This window comes from Mesoplodon bidens (genome assembly GCF_964165515.1).
Source record: "Mesoplodon bidens genome assembly, chromosome: 19".
Taxonomy (NCBI): Eukaryota; Metazoa; Chordata; class Mammalia; order Artiodactyla; family Ziphiidae; genus Mesoplodon; species Mesoplodon bidens.
Window position 1 is genome coordinate 53,175,330 of NC_138179.1, and position 10,730 is coordinate 53,186,059.

At 50.6% G+C, this 10,730-nt stretch overlaps 1 protein-coding gene across 1 annotated transcript; it reads right to left on the reverse strand.

Annotated features, from left to right (window-relative positions):
* Positions 1 to 3,560: 3,560 nt before the first annotated feature.
* On the reverse strand, positions 3,561 to 7,898 carry RPL19 (ribosomal protein L19). The gene is made up of 6 exons (XM_081218288.1): positions 7,825 to 7,898; positions 6,759 to 6,865; positions 5,281 to 5,403; positions 4,523 to 4,643; positions 4,030 to 4,140; positions 3,561 to 3,770 (listed from the first exon to the last, which is right to left on the reverse strand). Exons 1-6 carry the CDS (start codon positions 7,827 to 7,829, stop codon positions 3,647 to 3,649), a joined length of 591 nt encoding a protein of 196 aa, XP_081074414.1. The 5' UTR covers positions 7,830 to 7,898; the 3' UTR covers positions 3,561 to 3,646.
* Between the last annotated feature and the right edge of the window lie 2,832 nt (positions 7,899 to 10,730).

The following is a 10,730-nucleotide window of genomic DNA, read 5'->3' on the forward strand; positions in this document are numbered from 1 at the left end:
GCAGACTAGAAACTTGCCCAAGGTCACCCAGCAAATTAACGGTCGAGCTGGTCTCAGAAATTCTCTCTCTTGCCCATCAGTTCAGCTCTTCCCCCACCTGACCCTGGGTCCCTCAGTGGCTTAAACCAGCACGATGGAAACAGAGACACCTTGAAATGCTGGGCCGGGGGCTCCAGGGATCAAAACCCTACTCCACTGGAGAGGGTCAGAGCCTTTCAGCCAAACCTTCTGCACACCCACTTGCGTCTGCACCAGCCAGCAGCTGGCCTGGACCCCTGCCTCCTCCCCAGCTCATCTGACGCACTGCTGAGCACAGCACCTTCTTCCAGTGGTGGCTGGACCACTAACAGCATGCTCACAGCCTGGGGCTGGGAACAGCTGGTGCCCCCGCTGTAGCCTCTGCCCTCCTCCGTGCCCACTCTGGGGGTAGCAGGACCCGCAACACCATTGGCCCAGGGCAGGGGATTTCAAGCAACCTGCTGGTGGTGCCAACCTACCATCTGGCTCTATTGTCTGACCCACATGTGCCCTCCATCCCCCCACCTCAGCCTGAGCTTAAGCTGACATGTACCCTGTGGGGATTGAGGTTTAGGGGAGACACAAAAAGAGGGGGAGTCTGGGGGCAAGAGACAAGAGGCCTCAAAGGGCAGAGAGATGGATACGAGGCAGTGGGTGGGGAGACAGACAGGTTCCCTCTGTGCAACCCCACCCATCTTGCTAGCACCACTCCCTTTGGCCCCTTCAGCCTTCTTTTTACCCCCCCACCATTCTTTTTTTTGTTTTTTTTTTTTGCGGTACGCGGGCCTCTCACTGTCGTGGCCTCTCCCGTTGCGGAGCACAGGCTCTGGACGTGCAGGCTCAGCGGCCATGGCTCACGGGCCCAACCGCTCCGCGGCATGTGGGATCTTCCCGGACCGGGGCACGAACCCGGGTCCCCTGCATCGGCAGGCGGACTCTCAACCACTGCGCCACCAGGGAAGCCCAACACCCCCCCCATTCTTAACACCCCCTCCCCAATGCTTAGGACATTAGAGGCACCTGCTGGAGAGTGCGACCAGCCAGTGTACCTCCGGCCTCGGCCCTCCCTGTGCTTTGGGGAGCCAGCCTAGGTGGTCCATCTCAGCCTCAGAGAGAGCACCCACTGTACCCTGTACCCCTCCTCCAGCTTGTGGCCCTGCCGCAGCAGCTGTGCTCCGTACCTCTCGGCTGCAGCCCACTCCGAGTCACCCCCTCCCATGTCTGGAGGACTCAAAGGCGGGTGCTAGTGTTCAAGCCACACTGGTATTCTGGGGAGTCATTGGCCCCTCCAGGCCTCAGTTTCCTCCTCCAGAAATGGAGTTGGACTTGCTCATGGAGTCTTTACCTCAGGGCCATGAGCCCCTTTAAAGGGTAAAAAGATATGATGGGACCAGTTGCAAACCCTTGAGAGAATGGACATGTCTTTTCATCAGAATTTCCCAAGGCTCCAGGACCTGGAAGAGACCCAGCGGTTACTTTAAGGGGTCTGCCTGCTAAGGGGGCCCTCCTAGGCACTGCCCTGGGAAGGGCTTAGAGGCCTGTGGTGGAAAGAGGTAAGCTTAGGCCTGGGGTGAGCTTCAGAAAGAAGTGTCTTCTACATGCAAGGCTTCCCAAGAGAGAGGCTCCTACAACCTGATTCTTCCTCCCCCGCCACCCCGCCAAAAGTGGGGCAGTTTCCTACACCTTCAGTGACCTGTGAGCGAACAGCGCCATCTCCTGGTCCACGGTGGAAACCTTTTCTGGGCTGCAGGCTCCGGAGCCTCAGTAAAGGTCCTTATCTCCTTCCTGTCATCCCCCTACTGCCTGGAGGAAGTGGAGGTGGGCGGCCTTCAATGCCCTTCCTCCTCTGGGAAGAGGGCATCTCATGCTCCAAGTAGCTTAGCCGAGGCCCTTCTTCCAGGCTACAGCTTCCCCACATGGAATGACAGGCTTAGAGCAAGCCTAAGGATACATTACGCACAGGCTGCTATGGTGGCAACAGGGAAACCAAAAATCAGTGTCCTCCCAGCTGGGGCTCTGATGCACATGGGTGGTGATGGGAGGTGTGGACTATTCTGTCCGGGCCTCCCTGCCTTGGGCTACCCACATCCCCACTTGTCCAGACTGGACGAGGACACTGCAGGCAGAGCTGGGGATAGGTCTGCTGCCCCCAGGATCGCTTTAGCCCTGCCTTTCCCACGCCAAGTGCAGATAGAAACATGTGCCCCGTACCCATCCTGAAGACCCCTCATTGGCCTTCGCATTACTGCCCACAAGCAAGAGTTCCTCAGAGACCGGTAGACCGCGGAGAGGTAACCGGGACGGGCACACCAGTCATAGCTGTGCCCAACTTTCCTCCCCAGACTTCTGAGCTGACACTCCTGTATTTAACTGGCTGACTGACCCCTTCCACCTGGACACCTGTCACTCAAACTGCCACCCACTCCAAGTATTCAACTCGGCTCTTCCAGGCATTCTCCCCACAACTAGTTTCTTCTCCTGATCACCAAAGGCATCTCCTGCCCAGTCCTCCAAAGCTCGAGGCCTGGGGACCAAGCTAGCCTTCTTCCTGAGGTCTCCGTAATCAGTCTACAAATGTCCTATCTTACTTCATCTTGAATCCATTTTTCCCATTCAGGCCATCTTAACAGGTCAATCTAACATCTGGCTTCACTTCGTTTCTCATCTGCAAAATGGAGACGCTAATACCCTACTTTACAATGCTGTGAAAATTATAGAATCAATACAAGTCAGTGTAAAATGCCTCAGTACTTGGCTCACAGGGCAGATACTTTACTGAAAAATTCCTTGGTGGTTACTACTACCAGTTAATAGGCAAAATAAAACCTACTCTCATTTGTAAAAAGGGATATGAATTAAGTCAAAATTGCTGTGACAAGTGTGTGTGTTATGTGCCTTTATTGTAATTTCTGCTGAGAAAGCATTTTTTCTTTGGGCCACTTTTGGTGGTTATAAACCAAAAAACAAAACAGGAAACAATCCTTTTAAGGACAGGAAAGAGAAAAAGTTTAGAAATAGAGATTGGGATGCTCAAGATGACAGTTTCAGTTCTATCTCAATAAGGCTGTCTACAGACAGCTTAGGCAGTAGTCAGCAGTTCAAGTCCAGACCATACCTTCTGGACTGGTGGTGGTTCAAATTCCCACCGTCCTGGAGTTCCAAGGCAATAGACCACAACCTCAGTGCAGTTGAGCAGTGCAAGCATATTATTTTCTGTTTTAAAATAATGTGACAACTCATGTCACAACTGAATACTGGTTCCCAACCAACATTTGAGACCATGTCTGAGGTGCCACTCATGCTCTGCTGAAAAGGGCAGTTTTGAGGTACAGTCTTTGAGGCTTGGGTAGAAGCCATTCCTCTCCTCCCTTCAAAGTAGGCCCCACACCCCATGGACGGAGGGGGCATGAGCCTGACCAGAGGCCAGGAGCCAAGGAAGAAATGAAGCAGGAACCCAGGGAAGGGCCCGCATCTCATTCCTCAGTTCTGGCCCTGTAAACAGTGAAGACCCACCAAGCAGCCAGAAACTGGAAGCAGAGAGGTAGGCAGATAAAGCCTTGTTTTTTTATTGAATGAGTGATCTATGTAACTGCTGAGGCCACTATGTACAGAGAAGAAAAGGAGGACTTTATTTCTTGGTCTCTTCCTCCTTGGACAGAGTCTTGATGATTTCCTCCTTCTTGGCCTGGAGCCGCTCTTCACGGCGCTTGCGGGCTTCCTTGGTCTTAGACCTGCGGGCCTCAGCCTGGTCCCTGGGTAATGGAAGAGAGAAGACGGGTGAGCTGCTGGGGACACCAAGAGCTCCTGCTTCAACTAGCCGGTAAGTCCCCACACTACCCTGACATTGATGGTAGGTGGTATGTGGGTATGTACAGGACAGAGCGGCATATACCTCTCACACGACAACTGTATTCTGGACAGACTGCATGTAAGTCAAGACGAGACATCAGCACATTTTAAATGTCTCAGGACTTGCCCCTGTGACAGACACCAATTCCTAAAGAAACTTACGCCAGAAGCTTCTTGCGAGCCTTGTCTGCCTTCAGCTTGTGGATATGTTCCATGAGAATCCGCTTGTTTTTGAAGACATTACCCTTCACTTTCAGGTACAGGCTGTGGTACCTGTAGCGTACAAGGATCAGAGGTTCTGGTCAGCAATGGGATCAACACAGAGGCTGGCCTGCGATCTGCTCCTCTACACAAGGCCCCCAAGCATGTAGGGCTCCTTGCCTGCCTTCTTGCTGCAGGCACTTCTTTCCCCCAAACCAGGACTTTTTGTGCAATTTCTAGACAGAAGAGCTCACCCGGCAGATAAACTTAATTCTTGGGCTGTCCCGATGGTGTATGTGGGCAGAAGAACAGGACAGAAAGGAAGAACTTTCCTAGACAATACCAAGACACATGGCTCTCTCCCCAAGGCCCATGAGACAAAGCTTCTATCTGCGCAAAGAACAAGCCATCGAAACAGCAATGGGTCTTGGTGGGCCCGAGAGAAGGGACTCACATGTGGCGGTCAATCTTCTTAGATTCACGGTATCTTCTGAGCAGCCGGCGCAGAATTCTCATCCTCCTCATCCAGGTTACCTTCTCGGGCATTCGAGCATTGGCAGTACCCTTTCGCTTACCTACGAGGAAGATGAGTCAGGCCCACTGTAGTGCATCTGGGTTACTAGAGCCAGCTGACTGGTCACAACGATAGCTGCCCGTTTCTGAAACGCTTTGTAACTCTTTGGGTCATGTGCCAAGAGTTGTACCTCACGTTAAGTAGCTTTATTTCCACTTTAAAGATGATGATCCCAAGTATTTAATTTCTTTCATTTACTCAATTTTTACGGAAGCACAAACAAGGCAATTATTCCCCATTCACTCCACGGAAGGTGGATATGACAGGGCATGCACCAAGGCAGTATGGTAAGCTGGAAGGGCTTTAAAAGGGTGATGTGACCTTCATCTCCCTAGGTCATCCTGAGCCTAGAAAGCGGTTTTAGGATTTATTGGACATTTCCCAAGCATCCAGTAGAATGGATGGGGAGGGTACAGGGGTATAGGTGCTCAATAAATGTGACCTCTTTCTACCAGTACCTTCGACTCCAACACCGGTGCCAACTTTCTGATTTGCAGAGAGAAAAACACACCAAGTATCATGGAGTAGGAAAAGGGCTCAAAATGAGTCAGAATGGGAAAGGTTTCTGAATATATCCTAGTCTAGACTTAATCATTTATCTTCCCGAAGTCCTGGAGAAACGGGAAGAAGGAACTTACCTATGCCCATGTGCCTGCCCTTCCGGCGAGCCAAAGTGTTTTTTCGGCATCGAGCCCGGGAATGGACTGTCACAGGCTTCCGGATAATCAGCCCATCTTTGATCAGTTTCCGGATCTGCTGACCTGGGAAACCACAATGCACCTGGTCAGTCAGGTGGGGCCTAGCCCCAAGTACACCAGTCACAACGCAGAGTCCAAACAGGACATGCCAGAGACGCTGCTCACATCCCTGGTTTTCAAAAATGGTGGAAATTGGGGGACTTCTCTTTCTTTCTTAAAAAACAAAACACAGCAGCAACAACAAAAACCCCCTACCCTTTTAGGTGTTTTACTGCACACTCCAAATATACGTATTTGGGGATATGGGATCAAAATAGCATACAAATACAGCCTAGTCCTTCAGATCCTGTTTCACCTATTAGCTACCAGTCTAAAATAAGGATTTTTTGAGCACACATTACAATACCACAAACCCAAACAGGTAATGGATTTCCCTGATATTCACAAAGATTCCTGCTTCACCAACTTTCATCAGGTTCCTGAAGCTTCTCTTAGGCCCATGTGTACACTTCCTTGTAAATTCCAGTTTTAGTAAAAACTCTGCTTAAGTTAGTTAAGCAGAAGCCCCTACCCTTGATATCTGACCACCCGGGCCAGAATCCCCCTTACCTCTTGTTTCCTTAGTAATTTTCTATTTTTAAAAAGAAACACTTAAGACAATGTTGTGTTAATCTCTGCTGTACAGCACACTGGTTCAGTTATACATATATATACATTCTTTATACACACATATATTCTTTTCCATTATAGTTTATCGCCCTCTTAGTAATTTTCCATCCACGGATCCCCTACACCATGCTCCTTGGCTATAAATTCCTACTTGCCCACGCTATATTCTGACTTGAGCTCAATCTCTCTCCCCCAAAGTAAAATCCCACTGGTCCCTGTAACTACTGCAATTATTCTGAATAAAGTCTCCCTTACAATTTTAAACAATGTCACTGAATACTTTTCCCCTGTAACAATATTATGTTGAAGTCATGTGGGCACGTTGATGTTATCTGCAGGACTGACACTGTCTTACTACTTTGAATTATATGCAAACAGGCCTCTAATAAAGCCTGAGGCCCCAGGTCTTTCCAATTCATCATTTCATCGGCCATCTCTACCCCGCCCCAGTCCTTGTAGTCTCTTCACAAATCCTTCTCAGATATAAAACAGAACATCCACTGTAGCGATATTTATTAATATAACATTGGGTGGTTCCATTAACTTCCATCCTGTCATTCTGGCAAGTGGCAGGAAGAGAACATCTGGCATTCCATACTTCTGACTCCTCCATTTTATAACCCCCCGCCCCGCCCCAAACTATGAGCTCTCCTAGGTTTGTTAACAGTCAACACAATCGTGTCACCTTCCATTGCACAAAGGGTGAGAAAGGCGTAGGATGAAGAAGGAACTTAGACCCAAGAACTCACGGGAGTTGGCATTGGCGATTTCATTAGTCTCATTGGGGTCCAACCAGACCTTCTTTTTGCCACAGCGGAGGACACTGGAGGCAAGCCTCTTCTGGAGCCTGAGCATGCTGTGACAAACAGAAAACACTATCAGGTCCTGGAAACCATTCCTGGGCAAGAATGAGCATCCCCAACAAGACCTGCCCTTCAAAGTCTTCTAATGTTGTGAAACATAGAGGGGGGGAGGTGCATGTGTATATGCATTTAGTACTAAAGACAAACATGTCGCCCCCAGGCTTTTGCCACCCACGACGCAGCCCCAGGTTAATAATCTTCCCTATACCAAGACCTTTAAAGCTTTGCCTGTGCGTTCCTGTAGGGGGCAACAGCCCACCCTGGGATGTCGACAACCTCTAGGTTATGTCTTATTCTCTCTGTGTCTGTTTTCTCCTCTGGAAAATGAGACTAACGGATACAACTGGAATGAAGATGGGGCTTATGCCCTTTCTGGTATCCAGCAATAAAAACAAGTGTTTAACGTGAAGAATCCAAGGCCACTGGGCCTGATTTGCTAGTTAATCTAGTCTTTTGCTTCCTGGGCTCGTTTTCCCTTTCTTATCCCAGTAATAAACTAGCCTTAAAATTTTTCTTATGACGGGTCTACGGGGTAGAAGGCATCAAGGTCCTAGGGATCGTTTCACTCTCGGCAGTCGGAGGCTTGGGGACTACTCGCGACCTGTCTTACGTCACATGGAAGCAGAGATCGGCTGGGAGCCATAGATCGGCCCAGCGAGTAAGGGGGCCACAGCCCAGTCCCCGCCGCCGCCTTTCCTCTGCCCGCGTGGGTCTCCTCAGACACGTGTGGGGCGCGAAGCCCGCCTTTCCCCCGTCCTAGAGTTCCGGGGACGCTCCCCCACCCCCTCCTCTCGAGGCTGGGAGCCAGTGTGCTCCGGCCTAGCCCAAGCTCCGGGACGCGCCGCTTCGGGGCCGCCTCCACCCCGTCTCTTCCAGCACGGGATGCGGTACCGAGCCCCGTTGTGCGGCCGCAGCCAGAATCAATCAATATCAGAGACCCGAGAGCCCTTACCTCATGGCTGCGACCGCAGGGGCCAAAGGAAAGAACTTGCTCTCCCCAGGCTCCTCCCATTATCTGTGAAGGGGAGAGCCCACCCCCCGCTCCGCTTTCGCCAGTATTCCCCTCCGGTCCTTTAATCTTCCGCTACCCTAAAGTTACTTATATATTCTGTTAATACCCGGGATAATAGAAGTCTAATATCGGGAATCGGTTTTTAACTTTAAAACATAGAAAATATCTCCCTTCGGTATGGCAAAGTGGTATAGTCCGACTTCCTATTAAGCATGCGCAGCAAGAGTACCTGATCACATGGGCAGTGGAAGCCGGAAGTCAGCTGTATTGCGCAAGCGGGATAAAGTACTTTTACTAGAGCGGCCCACTCCTCCCAGGCATACTGGATTCTATGGAAGGATGATTTGTCAGCGGGAAAAAAATGAAGCAAGAGAGGGTAATGAGGGCAGATATCAGACAAAAGCAACCTTTTATTCACTCTCCCGGTAATTGGCAGCCCCTGGAGCGCAGAATAGATCACCAAAGACATTAGTGTATGTGTTTGAGCCACTGCGGCTCTAAATCTCTCAGTGCCTCAGTTTCCTCTTGTGTATAGTGTACCTAGTTCTAATATATCCGTCGTCTAGTTGTGAAAATCACATGAGTTAACGTTTGCAACTTGCAAAAGAAGGCATTAAGACGAGCTCCTTGATGGCGGGAACGCCTTTGGTTTGGCTCACACTGTATTCCAGCGGCCATGGAGCTTTGCATGTAGTAAGCACTTGAGAAATAGCGAGTGAGTGAATGAATAGTTGCGAAAGTCCAAAAAAGAAAAATCGAATGACAGGCCCTCTCATAGTTATTTCCTCTTGCTCTGGAGCATCCAAGGCAAAAAACCAAGGAGTACATTCCAGGGTCCAAGAAACATTGATCTGAGTTCTGGCTCCAACTCCTTGCTTCGCTCCAGCTGATAATCCTGTATCTATCATCTGAACTTTTCCTGGCTGCTAAACAGAGCTGAGAAGGTCAAAAAGAGGAAGGGAAGGGAATTCCCTTGCGGTCCAATGATTAGGACTCCGTGCTTTCACTGCCAAGGGCCCGGGTTCGATCTCTGCTCGGGGGAACTAAGATCCCACAAGTCACGCAGCGTGCCCCCACCCCCCAAAATAAAATTAAAAAGAGGAAGGGATGCAAAATTTATGCCACTTCGTCACAACACAAGTAGTGTCATCGCCATTTTACAGCTGAGGTAGCAGACATTGAAGATCTAGGTCTTTCTGACTACAAAACCCATGCCTTCTCTGTCATGCCAGGCTCTCCTGTGCCCAAGGGGAAGATGGGAGCCCTGCTCAGTATTGGCTCTTGGGGCTGGCCATCACTTGTTGCAAAACCCAGAGTGAAAAAGAGGAGTCAGTGTGTTCCACAGTCTCCCCTCCAGCAGAACATAGCAGGTTGCCTTATTTTATTTATTTATTTATTTATTTTTTTGTGGTATGTGTGAGCCTCTCACTGTTGTGGCCTCTCCCGTTGCGGAGCACAGGCTCTGGATGCGCAGGCTCAGCGGCCATGGCTCACGGGCCTAGCCGCTCCATGGCATGTGGGATCTTCCCGGACCGGGGCACGAACCCGTGTTCCCTGCATCGGCAGGCGGACTCTCAACCACTGCGCCACCAGGGAAGCCCTTTTTTTTTTTTTTTTTTTTTTTCACTTTTGACCGCACTGGCTTAACGGGATTTTAGTTCCCCAGACCAGGGATTGAACCCAGGCCCTAGGCAGTGAAAGGGCGGAGTCCTAACCACTGGACTGACAGGGAATTCCCAGGTTGGCTTACTTTAGGGTCTTTGAACCTGCACAAATCTTCATTCTACTTCTCATCTCTCCTCTTTGTGGAGCCCTGGAAGGGGTCAAACAAGGAGGTAACAGTTTCTCCTGTCATGACTGACCCCTGCACAGCACCTTACAGCATTTCCAAACACCCCAGCAATACATCATTTAATTTCATTTCCCTCTTCTTCCCAGTAATCCCAGGTGACAAAGACACCACAGTACCGGCAAACCCATTTTACAGGAGAGGTGTGCTGATCTGTCCAGGGCCACCACCACAAAGAGCCTGAACCAAGTGGACACTAAGGTCTCTTGCCAGAATCCCCTACTCTTTTTCTCTCCATACATCATGGTGGGTGGGGTTCAGGCCTTGCGTATCTGTCCCCAATTCAAGGATGAAGGGGGAGCAATTCTAGATCAAAAGTCATTAGATCTGGGAGTTTCCTGGTGGCCTAGTGGTTAGGATTCAGAGCTTTCACTGCGGAGTCCCGGGTGTGATCCCTGGTCCGGGAACCGTCCTGCGTGCCGAACAGCGCGGCCAAAATACAAGGAAAAGAAAAAAAAAAGGTCATAGATCTGATTTTTGCCAGTCTCTCCTGTCTCAACTCCACATTTCTTCCTTTTTCCTTTCTTTCGAGGAACACAGACCTCACCCAGGCCCACCCCTGGCCTTTTGGAAGGGCTTGGGGGATATTAGCACTAGGGCAATAGGACTCCTGAGTGCCTAGGATTTCTTGTTGCTGTCTCTGCTGAGACTCCTTTTGGACACCCTCCCCACCGCAGCTTCAGCCTCCAGCCGGCCAGCACCACCATACTGGCGAGGGAGGGGACTTTCCGTTTGGTTCAAGTCGGCCTGGGACCACAGTGGGGAGAAAGGAGTTAAAGCCGGGTCCCAGGATCACCAGGGCCGTGAAGTTCCGGTGGCCCAAGCTGGAGTGGAATGGGGAGACCAGCTAGGAAGAGCGGTTTGGGACGGAAGAGGGGGGCGGTGCCAGCCATGCTAATCCGCACTTCAGCTCCATCCGCGCCTGGCATCCACGGGTATACTGCACCCCCCCACCCCAGCCCGCTCTCAGCCCCTTGGCGGGTTTCTAATCTCCCCC